Source organism: Emys orbicularis, chromosome 7 (genome assembly GCF_028017835.1).
Source record: "Emys orbicularis isolate rEmyOrb1 chromosome 7, rEmyOrb1.hap1, whole genome shotgun sequence".
NCBI classification, from domain to species: Eukaryota; Metazoa; Chordata; order Testudines; family Emydidae; genus Emys; species Emys orbicularis.
In genome coordinates, this window is record NC_088689.1 from 87,373,606 (window position 1) to 87,388,260 (window position 14,655).

Here is a 14,655-nt window from a genome sequence, read left to right on the forward strand (position 1 = left end):
TAGAAAGGGCTTGGAAATGTTGTATTTGTGCTAGTTCCATTTAGTGCTGGTGAATGGTCCTGGATTAACAGACCTGGAAATTTAAGTTGTGTGTCCACAAAAGAGAAAGAACACGGACACCAACATAGTAATCTACCCCACTACAGTGTATCTCTCAACCTGAGCTGGACAGACCACTGTTTCGAGATGAGAAGGTAGTACAGTGTTCATGCACGTTCCATTCTTTTAGTCTATACTGGGACCGAGACAAATGTTTTCAGTTATTGCCAATTGTAATGGTGGATTTTTTGTGATTTGGATTCCTTCTTACTAGGAACAAATAAGTACACCTAAAAAACAGAACAGTTACCAGATGATGGTAATTTTTGGTCACTGCCAACTTGGGATAGATTAGTTCAATGACTAGAAATAAGAGATCACCCATTGTTTTATCAATTCCGAGTCATCCAGTTAAAATTAATTCTTATAACTTACTGTCTGGTGATTGTTCTGTCATGTCTAACAGTATAACTCTTTGACCTAATATATTGAAAGAAGAGACCAAAATTTAGAAGATTTTTTAAAAATTGGAATTAGTATTATTAAGCAAATAGTTTTTCAATTTTCTATTTATGGCATATTGCCCACATTTCCGTCCCTCTCCATCCTGTAGTTGTGGGTCTGATCTGTATTATAGAGAGGATCTCTCAGGGAGAAGAGATGTATTCTTTCCCCTCTTCAGCCCATGGGGCAGCACTGGGTCTGTACCATGACTGCAGCTCTGAATCTGCAATAGTATTTGCAGCTCTTGTTCCCTCCCCACATGGGGAAATGGCTAGTGGATTCACTGACCATCCATGCAGCCCCTTTACAGTGGTCTTGAACCATGACCCCACTCCATGCACAGCAAAACTGCACCAGATCCACTGAGCTGTGGATCTGAGGACAAAATATGCCACTAAGAAAAGTTAGAAATTATCACTGATAAAAACAAATAACCAGGTCCACTATGATTAAAGATCATGAACTGTAATTGTGTCCTCAAATAGTCATCTATAAAATATGTCAGTGCAAAGTCATTGGGAAAGGATGATGTTGGGTGGGAATCCTGCTCCATATGTCTCCAGGGTAAAGAACACAGTAACAACAAAACAAAGTAACTTACCAGTTTTCGGTACTCTTTGAATGTAATCTAAAACATGAGGATTTAAGAACAAGATTCAGTGACCACCCAATGCAAAATATTATGAATGAAGCAGTTTCTATGAGAAAATCTCTCCCACCCTTGCGTGTGTACATACTTTAATTGTAAAGTACCCTTTCCTCCAAACTTTCAGGTGGTCCCCTGAATGCATGCAGACATTCTGGCTTTTGGGTCCTGATCCTACAAAGCCTCCTGCATAGATCTGAATTTCCTGCACCCTCATAGGCCACAGTGAAAGTTGAGGGCATTCAGCCCCTTGCAGGATGCAGAACAATGGTGCAATTTCTGGTTTTATGAAGCTAAATGCACTCTAGTTCCCACTTGTTTTCTGTATCAATGTCTTTTGCTGGCTTGAATTGCTGTGGCTTTGGGGTCACTCAGCTACTTCAGTGCCTCTGTGATTTAGAGTTACTTGAATGTCTTGCTGCTTACACAGTAGTAATTTCAGTTCTTGATTTTTAAATTACATTAAAAATGATGAACTTGAAGCTGTAAATTCACTTACCCCTGGCTTGAGGAACAAGAAAATATCGATCACTTCTTACTGGACAGGAAAAGTTCAATAATTTAAAAGAATTCTGCATTCTTTCTTCTCAGTTTCAGAACCAGAACTCAAGGTGGCTGTGGGATTTTTTTTTATTCCCAAATGAAGGTCCTTGTGCATTATACGAGAGCAGGGTTAAGGCTGCTGTGGCAATTTAACTCTATATTTCTTAACTTATGTGATTAAATCCTAAAAGAAATTTTCATTAATATAATTGTTGTATATAGCTTATATTTATTTTCTTTGGACAGCTAGGTGACTTGAAGAGCAAGGGCTGATCCAAAGAAATACCAGTGTTCCATATTTCAGTCATTGATAACACATTTTGGTTCCTAGTGTAACCCATTTGCAGGTTGGAAGGTTGACAAGTTTGGTTTTGGTAGCTGAAGATTAAAAACCAATAGCTGAAGTGGCAGGGGCAGGAAGCTTTTGGGGCAGGAAGATCTGAATTCTATCCCAGGTGCCATGAGTTCTGAATGACTCTGGCATACAGCAGAGTGACAACAGTAAAGTCCTAAGTGGACATGGATTTACTTCCGATCCATATAGTCTCATTTTACTGTTTAAATAGTTTTCAGAGCACAGGAGTTGCCATCCCAAATTAGTTCAGTAGTCCATCTAGTCCAATATCTGTTCTCCAATTGTGATCAGTACCAGGTGCTTTGGAGGACGGCATGAAAGCTCCAGCGTAGATAACTATGCACCAACATATATCTGCATGGGGGAAGTTTTTCCTAACTCCAGACACCTAATGTCTATATGTCCCTTATATATTTTTATCCTATCACATGTAGCTACTAGAGTTCTCCTTATCTATATAAATGTCTAATTCTTTAAAAAAAAAATCTTTCAAAACTCTGGGTTTCAATTATATCTTGTGGCAACAATGCACAATTTGATATGCCATGTACTGTCTTTTCAAGTTGCATGTACAACCGAATCCAGAACTGTGGATGAGTCCTATGTATTTCCCCAGTTACATCTGTCAAAAATAGGTATCCCGAGTGATGTTATATCTCACTTTGTAGACAAGTCTGGTATTCATATAGCAGATGAAATCTATTCCGTGTGGGTTAAACTATGTCTAAAACCTTGAATTGTGTTTATTACTGGCATTTATTTTCTTCAACTTACTTGTAAAGCTTTATCGATTTTATTTTCAGAGGTTTTAAATATTAGTAATTTTTAAAAATAGGAAAATTACTTTAAAATACTATTTTGTCCTAAATATATATGCCTGTAGATCATATTCTGTTAGTAAATTAGTATCAAATAAACATCCACAATCATCATCATAAACATGAGACTGAAATGTGTTTTTTAAGCCTGATGTTGATTTAAACCTTTATATGATTATTTTAAGCAAGCAAACAAACAAACAAACAAATAATTAAGAGATTAGCGTACTGGTGAGAATACTAACGGGATAAGTGTGCAGGCCTCCATCCGTTAGTAAATGGAGAAAGAGAATACCATGTCTGAATTACATTTCAAGCTAGCATCATGCTTCTTATTGGGAGCATTTTAAAAATGAGATATTTCTTACTACTGTTGCTCTCTTCTTCTCCTTCCCCCAGAAAATACACTACATTTTTTACTGACATCTATTGAGGTTTCTTGTGTCTCTATTTGCACTTGTCACTGCAAAATATAGGGTTGACTATGTGCCCACTCATCCCTAGTTAAGTGCAGAAAAGTTGAGGAAATGAAGGTGTCATGAACATACAGCTAAGGGTAGCATAAAATCCCTCCTTTACCTGTAAAGAGTTAAGAAGCTCAAATAACCTGGTTGGCACCTGACCAAAAGGACCAATAAGGGGAGAAGATACTTTCAAATTTGTGGGGGAAGGTTTTTGCTGTGTGCTCTGTTGTTGTTCTCTCTGAGACAAAGAGAGAGACCAAGCAAGTAATCCAGCTCCTATTGAAATGATACATCTAATATTACAGAAAGAGTAAGTAATAGCAAGGAAATGCGTTAGATTATTTTTTGTTTTAGCTTGTGAATTTTCCCTATGCTAAGAGGGAGGTTTATTCCTGTTTTTTTGTAACTTTAAAATTTTGCCTAGAGGGGAATCCTCTGTGTTTTAAATCTTATTACCCTGTAAAATTACCTTCCATCCTGATTTTACAGAGGTGCTTCTTTTACATTTTTCTTTATAATAAAGTTCTGTTTTAAAAACCCAAGGGTCTGGTCTGTGCTCACCTTGGTTACCTATTTGGTTGGTATATTATTCTCAAGCCTCCCCAGGAAAGGGGGTGAAGAGGGTTGGGAGGATATTTTGAGGAAACAGGAACTCCAAGTGATCCTTTTCCTGAATCTTTGTCTAACTCACTTGGTGGTGGCAGCATACCGTCTAAGGGCAAGGAAGAATTTGTGCCTTGGGGAAGTTTTAACCTAAGCTGGTAGAAATAAGCTTAGGGGGTCTTTCATGTGGGTCCCCGCATCTGTACACTAGAGTTTAGAGTGGGGAGGGAACCCTGACAGAAGGGAAGCCTAATCTCTTAGAAGTGGAGAAAGCTCTATTAAATAACACTGTAGGAAACCATTCTGCAGTGAAACTAAATGGGTGACACTCTGTATCTGAGGGGAACACCCTGCATCCCCATGTTCATCCTTATAAAATGATTGTGTGGTATCCAATGCAAAGTTTGTCATGTTGGATGTCTTCGGGAGGCTCATGATGCACTGAGCATTGTTGTTATGGTAATGTTATAGTAATGTTATAGGTTGTAATTTCATGTCTATAGTTATGAGGCTGAAAATGTGTCCTCATGGCTTAAAACAAGCCCAAGCAAAACTCTGCAGGAACAGAGGGGCAGTTCACACTCATCAGGGCATGTATGGGACAAACTCAGCCTAGCCTCACAGGAACAAAGGACACTGGCCTAGGCAGCAACAAAGGATCTGTTGGATTCTTGAGTGAGTCACCCACCCACCTTCCCTTGGTCAGTCAGGGACTAATGAGGTAATGCTTATCTGACCCTGAAGGGTGGGGGCGCAAAGCCAAAAGGGAAGAAAAGAACATGATAAAAGGAACAGACATTTGCCATGCTGGCTCTCTCTTCCACCTCCATCTACAGACCTCACCACCAAGCGACTGAAGCACTGATCAAAGGGGAGAGCTTGGCTGAAGGGCAACCCAGCCAGCCTGTGGTGAGAAGCATCTAAGTTTGTAAGGGCACTGAAAGTGTTAATATCAGCTTAGAATGCGTTTTGCTTTTATTTCAATTGACCAAATCTGACTTCTTGTGCTTTGACTTATAATCACTTAAAATCTATCTTTGTAGTTCATAAATTTGTTTGTTTATTCTACCTGAAGCAGTGCATTTGGTTTGAAGCATGTCATGAACAAGCCTGGTGCATATCAATTTCTTTGTTAAATTGACGAACTCATATAAGCTTGCAGCATCCAGTGGGCATAACTGGACACTGTAAGATGGACGTTCCTAGGGTTGTATCTGGGACCGGAGATATTAGCTAGTGTCATTCAGTTGCACATTCCAAGGAGTAGCTTGGTTTGAGCATTGGCCTGCTAAATCCAGGGTTGTGAGCTCAATCCTTAAGGGGGCCAGTTAGGGATCTGGGGTAAAAAAAATAGTTGGGGATTGGTCCTGCTTTGAGCAGGGGGTTGGACTAGATGACCTCCTGAGGTCCCTTCCAACCCTGATATTCTATGATTCTATGATATGCCAGAGGCTGTGCGTGAACAGCCCAGGAGTGGGGGTTCTCACAGCAGAGCAGAGTAAGACTGGCTCCCAGAGTCAAGGATTGGAGTGATCTAGCAGATCACTGGTCCAGATAACACCAGGGGAACATCACAGTGGTCTGTAGGTTTTTCCATTGCTTACTTCTGTGGTGCTATAATTTTTGGGTATGAAAAAAACAACCAAAAAAAATGAAGGCATGATTTTACACGACTAGTATTGCTTGTTCAATAGGCCCAAAACTGATATAACAAGGGTGCTGCAAATCAGAATAGAGGTACATTGATCGAGCTGTGTATGTACACTAGGAATGCTGTAAGCCCGGAAGGGGATATATTAAGAAAGAAAAGTGTGGGGAAAGTTTACAATGTGACTATTAAACTATCACAGGCTGACTGGCTGAATTGTAATATGGCGTTCCATAACAAGAGGTGGTAATATGATTTAAAAATAAGATTTATTAACAAATTAAAATAAATCCTAACCAAGCCAAAAGAAACATGGGTAAAGTTTCCCTCATTTACTGCAGAATAATCAAGTTCTTTATGATCAATTTTTGAGATTGTCCTCAAAAAGCTATATTTTCCCATGTTTTTACTGCAGGAAGTTCCATATCAGAAGACTCGTGCTGCCTCAGGTTCTACTGATTGGGAATTGCTGCACTTGTGACTTTCAGTTAGTCACAACTAGGCTAGCAAGAAGAGACAAGTGAGGAAGGATTTGATAGCAGCCTTCAACTAGCTGAAAGGGGGTTCCAAGGAGGATGGAGCTAGGCTGTTCTCAGTGGCGGCAGATGACAGAACAAGGAGCAATGGTCTCAAGTTGCAGTGAGGGAGATCTAGGTTGGATATCAGGAAAAACTATTTCACTAGGAGGGTGGTAAAGCACTGGAATGGGTTACCTAGGGAGGTGGTGGAATCTCCATCCTTAGAGGTTTTTAAGGCCCAGCTTGACAAAGCCCTGGCTGGGATGATTTAGTTGGGGTTGGTCCTGCTTGAGCAGGGGGTTGGAGTAGATGACCTCCTGAGGTCTCTTCCAACCCTAATATCCTATGATTCTATGATAATGGCTGCTTATAGCTAGGAAGTAAATGGTAGAGTCAAATCCTTTCTACTCCCAGCCACTGAGGAAAACACTATTTCTCTCCACTTCAGAGAAGGGGAAAAAAACAAACCCGAGAGAATATCTTTTATTTGGAACACAAATCTTTCTTTTCAACTTTAGCTGAGCTGCAGTCCCACTGCACCATTCAGTAGCCCATATAACACGGGGGGAAAGAGTTTAGGGGGAAGTTAAGAAAGAATACAGTGCTGTAACAGTGTAGAGAAAAAGCAAGAAAAAGAGTAAGTCACCTTTTACTCCCATTCTTCATTCCAATTCCTTGCCATGCAAACACATGGTAAACAATTCCCAAATGAGAATAAAAATTAATAATTAATGGGAAAATATCCTCAGTGTCTTGAGGAGAGGAAGGAATAGAAGTCTCATCCTCCTACTTCCGGAGCACTAGTCTCAGAGTTCCCTAAACAAGACACAGGATGGCAAGAAACCTCATTCCTTACTCTGCCATGCCCTGAAAGCTCTCATTCCCCAGACAAGTAAAAGTTCCTATTAAGGCCACCTTCTATGGCTTGCTTCAAACCAGTATTATTTGTTCCTTGCTTTCGGCAGTAGTAAGTAAAAATAAGTAATTTTTAAAAAAAATACAAAAATTCTAAAACATATTCTCATGTAACTGCCAAAGTAACTGTAGATGCTACAGATTATATCTCTGAATTGCTTCCAGAAGATAAAATAAATTATAGAGATTTCCTCTATTCCAAAACTAGTTAATTACAAGACTGCTCTATGTGAGAAAATATCACCATTGCAAGTTGCAATGCTGTTCGTTTCAGTTACACCAGTGAAGCAAGATGACAAACAGCACTCACTGCAGGGTTCTCATGGATCCCAGCACAGGTCCCAACAGCTGTCAATAAAGAAGTCACTGAAGACAGTGGAGGGGGACTGTGAGATTACACCAAATGAACCAATGCTATAGTAATGCTAGGACTTAATGGCCACATTGCAGCAGCGCAGTATAACCAGATGCAGGACATACAATGTTGGAGAGACTTGTTCTGAATAAGTATTAAGGTGCTGGTAACACTTGTGCACCATCCTGGCAACTTGTGCTTATGGAGAGGAGGGGACAGATTCATATACAGTGCAAAGATTGCACCACCCCAATTCAGGGGATGTGAGAGCTGGTGCAGTCCCCAGGCAAGTTAGGGGAGCCCTGAGGACTGTCCTCCCACAGTTGCACTGCCCTTGTGGTTTTTGCAGAGGTGCAAAATTGCAAAGGCACACGTCTGCCCCAACCATGCCTCCTCCCTGTCCCAATATGTCCCTCCCTTTGGCCCACCCCTGCCAATCTGGCACAGAGGGGTTGTAGCACAAACATCAAATCTGACCAGAAGTGTGTTTGAAATGGTGATGACAGTGGAAAATTTCTCCAGTATAGACCAGCCTAGCAAGACCAGAAGATCCGGGTTGCAATGTAGGGCATGACTATTAAAACAACAGATACAAGTTTTCCCAAGAATGTATAGGTCCAATTCTGCTATTGAAATTAATTTTGACTTCAGTGGAAGCAGCACCAAGATCAGTCTGTGCCCTGTGTAAATTAGACCTAAAATCTTGAAGTGTATTGATTAATAGAATTAACTTTTTATGTGCTAGCAAACCCCCAGTTTTCATTTGAAACATGCAACTTTCAGAGAACTTTTAAACTGTTTTTAATACAAACGGGCTGAGATCTTAGAACAAAATATATATCTAATTTTTCACTACAATCAGAATCACTAACATGAGATTTAAATGTTTGAATACTTTAGATTATTATTTAAAGAAATAATCTCAGTAGTTGGAAAAGTAAGATAACTTACACATACTCTCATCATGAGGCCTTCTGAAACTTAAGGCTTTCGTTATATGGCTTTTTGAGAGTTTGTTACCTGCTGGCAGAAAATACAGTCAATACCATTTATCACTTCAAAATTTTTTTTAACTCTTGTTAATATTCATATGAGTAAAGGCTACAGGACCAGCTCTAAAAGCACTAGAAAAAGAGACTTCCTCCTTTGGGGGCTAGATTATTCTCACCACTCCCTATGTGGAGGTTGCTGCCTTCTGTTGTTCATAGTTCACATTTTACCCCTATTTCAATTATACATTTCCCAGTATCAAAATGTTTCCTCAAATAAAAGACAAAACCTCATTTTAATATTTCACAGCCAATAGGACCAAATCTGAGCCTATTCATGTGTCTCTAGAAACTACAAGGGGAATCCACACTTCGTTGCTTCTGTAGGCCAACCTCATTGCATCCCCCAATGCTTCCTAGCATCCCTCCATTCTTCCCCTGGAAGCTCCCTGTCTGCCACCTCCTCATCCTCCTTTATTTCTAGGACTCTCTGGAATGCCCCACTCTCTCATGCCAGGCTCTGTGTTCCCCTGTTGCCCCCTGGAGAGAGTCTCTTATCATCATGTCAGATTGCCAGGGTCTACTATTTTCCTCCACATGCAAGGGTCTGCGTGCACAGCCATTCCCCACTTAAACCATACCCCCTAATTTTCCATTTTCCTTCTTTCCACCATACCAGGGCATCTGTATTCTCCCCTTCCCCCATGCCAGGTTACCTATTCCCCCGCCCCCACCCTGTGCCAGGGGATCTTTTTGCCCCACCCTACTCCCCTGCAATTTCCCCCTTTCCCCACCATTATTATTTCTTTTCATTGTGTCTGGGGGATAAATCATTCAGGGTGTCAACATGTTAAACTCTGTTGGGATGGGCAGAGATGAGTTAGGGTGTTGTTATGCTGGATGATGTTAATGGGCACCATCAACCAGGTCTTTGACCTATAGACAGCTGCAGAAGTGCCTTAAACTGCGGCTCTACTAAACAGATGGCAGGAGCTCCATGTGTCCCCCGTTTTCACTCTTCTGGTTTTCCAGTTTTCCCCCATATCAATATGTCTGTGCTCATTCATGCCTAGAACATTCTTTGAAATTTTGAAATTAATCAGATGCAGCATTCAAAAGTTAACACTTTACAGACAGACTAATTTTCCTGTGCTTCCCCATGTAGACAAGCCCAGAGAAATGCTATGAAGTTGCGTGGAAGGCCTCAAAAGCTCGGCCAATGAAGGAAAAATTACTTGAAGAGCTGAGATCGCTTACCTGAAAATCCAGTAAATCTTGACTTCTCATTATCTAGACAGAGGAGTGATGACAGATTAGGATCATAGCTTCAACCACCAGTTGCTGATGTACTCAAATGTGTTTTAGTAAACAGGAAAATTGGGGGAAATAGGAGCGGTTCATTGTCTGAATACCATGGTAAAGAATTTGTTTTAAGAGATTGTAGATGTAGTAGACAAAAGCCCTATAAGAAGTGACATTCTTTCTACCCTCTGCTCTTTATTTACTAGTTTCAGTTTAATCAGAGAGAGAAATGAGCAAGATTTTCTTGAAGTGGGCAGGGAAGGAACTTCAGCAATAAGCATTTGCTCAGTATTAATTCATGTAATTAACTACTTATTTACTATTCCCCCTGCATTTAAATAGTAGTCTGAAATTAGACTTGCAGTGTGTAACCTGGTTTACATCATTGCCACCGAAAATTAGATCATGGAGATAATGGATCTGCAACTATTGATTGTATTGTTTGTAACTGAAATAGGATCATTCCAAATTGAATTTACCAGATTCAACTGGTTTGTTTGCCAGCTGGAGTTTCTGTTGATCATCAGGTTTGGTGACCACCATGGAAGTGAGAGGTGTAACAAAACTGTACTTCATAGATAGCTCCAAAGCTCGGGCCACCTGCATGTTTTTCTGCTGTTCCTCTTGAGCTGAAATACTAATGTTGGCATTCATGACTTAAAAAAATAAAGTGAACTTTTCAGATGACTACTAGTTAGGGGTCCTCAAACTTTCTCCTAGGGATTTTCTAGTAACTTTAAATATGAGTAGTCCCATTAGAATAACTCAAATATTCATGCCTATACAATTATGCCCATGCTCATGTGTTTGCTGTGTCAGGGCCTCTGTAATTACAAGTAAACATACAAGTGGACCTTGAAAATGCATGATTTATGGACATCCCTCAATCATTTGTAGTTGGCAACACCTACACCACCTACACTAGATATATACTTGACTGTACTATGGAAGCTCAGTATAGTCCATATAAATAAATACTATAGCATTTCACAATAATAATCCAAAACACAGCAACATATAACACTGTCAAACTGCAAAGTATTGGATCATTATTATACAGTCCTGAAGTATTCTTTTCACTGGGTATATTTTTAAGGCTATGTGCAGGAATATTCACACTTTCCTTTCCCATCATGTGAATAAAGAATCTATGGTTTGTTTTTATGAAGAAGTTTATAAATTCATAATACACAAAATGAGAATTTTATTAGCTTATTAGCTTACGATTTTTCTAGCAGCTGTTGAATGGTTAAGTAAGCCCACAATCTCTCAATGAAATTTCCAAAAATGTACTTCTGATGTTGAAATACTTTCTCCTTTTCTCTTACATTTGCTTCCTCCTTAAAAATCAGGTTACTAGTATGCTGAGAGAGAGAGAGATTGACCCTCAAGAGACAATTTAAAGACAATCATATTTTTAAGTTTCAAGACCTTACCCAGTTCAAAAATAATATATTTAAAAGATCCTGAAAAGACCAAGCAAAAAAAATTGATGTCAGCTATAGGATACTTTTTCCCCAATGAAATTTCTTAGTGTTTGGATAGCAGGCAGCTGCTTACAATATTTACAATAAAACTGCCCTGCCATATTTAAAGTGCACCAGTGTTAAACTATTTAAATTCAATTAGTTATAATAAGTCAATACATACCATCAGAGAGCTACATTCGGTAGTAGATGGGTGTTATCTTATTCTCAGTTTAGCTGCCGGAATTATCAAAAAAATCTCACTCTTTACACGATTAATTAAAATGATATCTTAACAAGATATATGCCTCAATGGAATATAACAACTTAGATCTCAAATACCCATGAAATAATTTCTAGTCATAACTGAATAACTTTCAGAAGCTCCAGGAAGACTAAAAGAAGGAACAGCTAATAGGACATAATAGATGCTCTATTTGTGCCACATTAGTGATTACACTATTTAATTATACTCATATCTGACATTTCTTCTTCCCAAACTATTCTTTATAAATAAACCACTGTTTAGAACATGTGGTGATACTTTATGGACCAACAGAACCTCTCTCTGGTCTGTACATATCAGAAGCAGAGGTGAACATAAAATATATACAAGATATTTTTAAAAAAGTTTTATTGATGTACAGAAGAGACCATGGAAATTTCAAGAATATGCCCCTTACAGTATATGTACAAATTTCTCTTTGTGTAGAAAATTCTCAGGACTTATAAGTACTTACTGACTGAGCTTGAATTTCCACTGGCAAAACGTCAAGTTCATTGTCAATTCTTCCAGCTACCACAATTTCAGAACCATCAAAAAACAGTTTGAAACTGTTCTGAGTTAATTCCAGGATGGAATTTTCTGGATACTGTATTTCAATATCCTTTAATATGGGAGTAGCCACTTCTTGATAAAAGCTCTACAGAGAGAGAGACCAAGTGATTGTATAACTAACTCTAAGTAAGTAACCTGTCAAATATTTAAACACATCTCAAAAGGCCTGGTGTTTATTTTTCTCTTCCTACAAAACTATATTAGGAACTCCCTTTATACTCTGCCTAGTCTATTAGCATATATGACTGGATTTACATTGGATTTGGATTTCCGTGGATAGCGACACAGGGAATCTGGTGGATTACCTGTGGCATCACAAATTCTGTTTCACCAGTGTGCTACTTTAATTCCAGGATTTAAGTGTGACTACATTTCACATTCTGACTAGTGATGAGGGGGAACTTCAATAGGCTCCAAGGTTCAGTTCAGATGGGCACACAGAAACACAAATACATATCTGATTCACTTGGAGCTGCATAATGGAAACTTCACAAAATAAGCCTTTTTGGCAAGGGTTAGTGAAGTTATTTTTCTGATCAGACAAGCAATTCCACATAAGCTATATTTCTCATGGTAATTTGGTACTTCAGTATCCATCCAGAACTAAAAAATAAAGGCATATGGAGAGGGGGATGGATCAAACTTTTTCAAACATTCAGAAAACTTTCAGGTCAGTTTATTGGTGAAAGTTTATAGTTGAGCTTGACCAATGTGCTCCTGTGCTGTGTATCAAATTACAGGCTGGATGCCTAGAGTTTTGGATAGTTATCTTTTTTGTTTTAGAAACAGAAATAAGTAAAACTAAAAAATCTGAACCAGGAATCAAAATTTCTACAGAATCATTTCTATTAGAGAATGTATCTTTCAGTAACACTAAATGACAGATTTCATCTCTTCACACAAAATTATAATTTTTCACTCATTTGCCAAGGAGAGATGAGAGAATTTCAAGATTTGGCCCTGTGTATGCCACAAACGTTTTCGTTCACTCTAAAAACTGGCCTTTCATTTGGACACAAAATTTGAGGAGAAAACAGATACAACTTTTTGCTCTCTTTGAGAGCCCACAAAGGTTTTCATTTGTGTTGGTCTCACAGTTAAGAGTTTCATGGCATGCCTTTAGTTGATTTAAATAGGCAAGAGTCACTAGTTAATATGTTTCCTAAATTATGAACAGAACCCTACCTGGAGCTGCAAATCTGAATCAGAGTCCTCGTATATACGACGAGCTATTCCTCCATTATCTAGGGCCATCTTCTCAAGGAACTTGTAACTGACATCAAAACCAAAGCCAAGGCAATAGAGGACATATTTTCCTTTGATAGCCTTCTGTATATTTTGTTGAATTATTTCAACATCTTGAACACCTGTTATTAAAAAAATGAAAATACAGTGTGTGTGAATGAGAGAGAGAGAGAGAGAGAAACAATATGTGTTTGTGTATATATACAGAGAGAGAGAGAGAGAGAGAGAGAGGGTTTTTTTTAAAATATAGAAAGACAGCAATGAGATGTACTGAAATTTTTGCTTCAAAAGTCTTACAAATAATTCAAAGTGAAACTTTAAAAAAAATAAGTTGTTGAATTCTGCTTAGTTGAGGATGAAAATACCACTCTGCTTTCTCAGCAACTGGGTCTAATTCTCCACCTAATACACTCATGAAACACCTATTACTATTATTCAGATCACTCCAGTTACATACAGTGTTTTACAAAATACATGGGTTAGACAAGTCTCTGTCTCAAGGAACTTACAAATTGAGTTGGACAGCTACAATACAAACAATTAAAGATGGAGACACAGGGATGGAGATGGAAGTCATTAACAGAAATTATACATATATATTTATATAGAGAGAAAATAAATTAGCTCATAGGCAATCCAGATGAATTGTGATTTAAAAACTTCATTGGTTTTCTAACTGCCCCCATTTAGCCCTCACAGTGGTCACTGGATTGAAGCTTTTCATACAACACGATATTCAAAATCACTAAGGGCCAATCCTGGAACTTCTCCTCATGTGAGCAATCCCATTGATTTAGTGTCACATGATGAGTCAGGAACAGAATTAAGGTCTTCAGACTCCCAGTCTCCTGCTTTAACTACTAGATCAGCACTATCTTAATTTATGTAGTAATATTATGGGACAAAGGTAATTTCCCCATCTTTTTAATCTTTTAATTTTGTTTTTAGTTAAAAAAAAAAAGTCATTTGGATTGTGAGAGTTAGTAGACAGGTCTACCACTTATGGGTTTTGCATATACAGGGGTCATGGGTTGACTCTATCTTGCAGTCATTGAAAAGAAGCAGATGCCTCATGCAAAACTTTGAAAATCTTTGTTCAGAAACAATTCTGCTCATTTCAGGGCCTGCGATTTCAGTGTTTTCTTTGCTAGTTGCTTAAGGAAATTAGCATGAAAACAGAATATTTTGTTTCTTAAGGACTCATCTGAACTTGGTGCATGTTTCTCACATGTCATAATTGCTTAATTGTGTCATCAGAATTAGCTGTTTAATTACTTTCTCACATCATAATCCCATCTTGTGATATCACAGTGAGTTGCTAATTAAGATCAAAATTCACAAAAGATTACAGAATAAAAGGTACTATTAAAATATACAGTCAGATTTTGGGAAGTGAGGAGAAAGTGT

At 38.5% G+C, this 14,655-nt stretch overlaps 1 protein-coding gene across 1 annotated transcript in view; it reads right to left on the bottom strand.

Annotated features, from left to right (window-relative positions):
* The window catches only part of LOC135880940 (inter-alpha-trypsin inhibitor heavy chain H4-like), a 41,233-nt gene that overhangs the window by 9,056 nt on the left and 17,522 nt on the right, over positions 1-14,655 (bottom strand). The window contains exons 10-17 of the mRNA XM_065407349.1: positions 13,189-13,370; positions 11,906-12,088; positions 10,924-11,063; positions 10,179-10,336; positions 9,655-9,687; positions 8,360-8,428; positions 1,145-1,171; positions 475-519 (exon numbers count right to left, since the gene is read on the bottom strand). Of these exons, the coding sequence (XP_065263421.1) occupies positions 475-519; positions 1,145-1,171; positions 8,360-8,428; positions 9,655-9,687; positions 10,179-10,336; positions 10,924-11,063; positions 11,906-12,088; positions 13,189-13,370 (837 nt within the window). The remainder of the gene's footprint in view (positions 1-474; positions 520-1,144; positions 1,172-8,359; positions 8,429-9,654; positions 9,688-10,178; positions 10,337-10,923; positions 11,064-11,905; positions 12,089-13,188; positions 13,371-14,655) is intronic.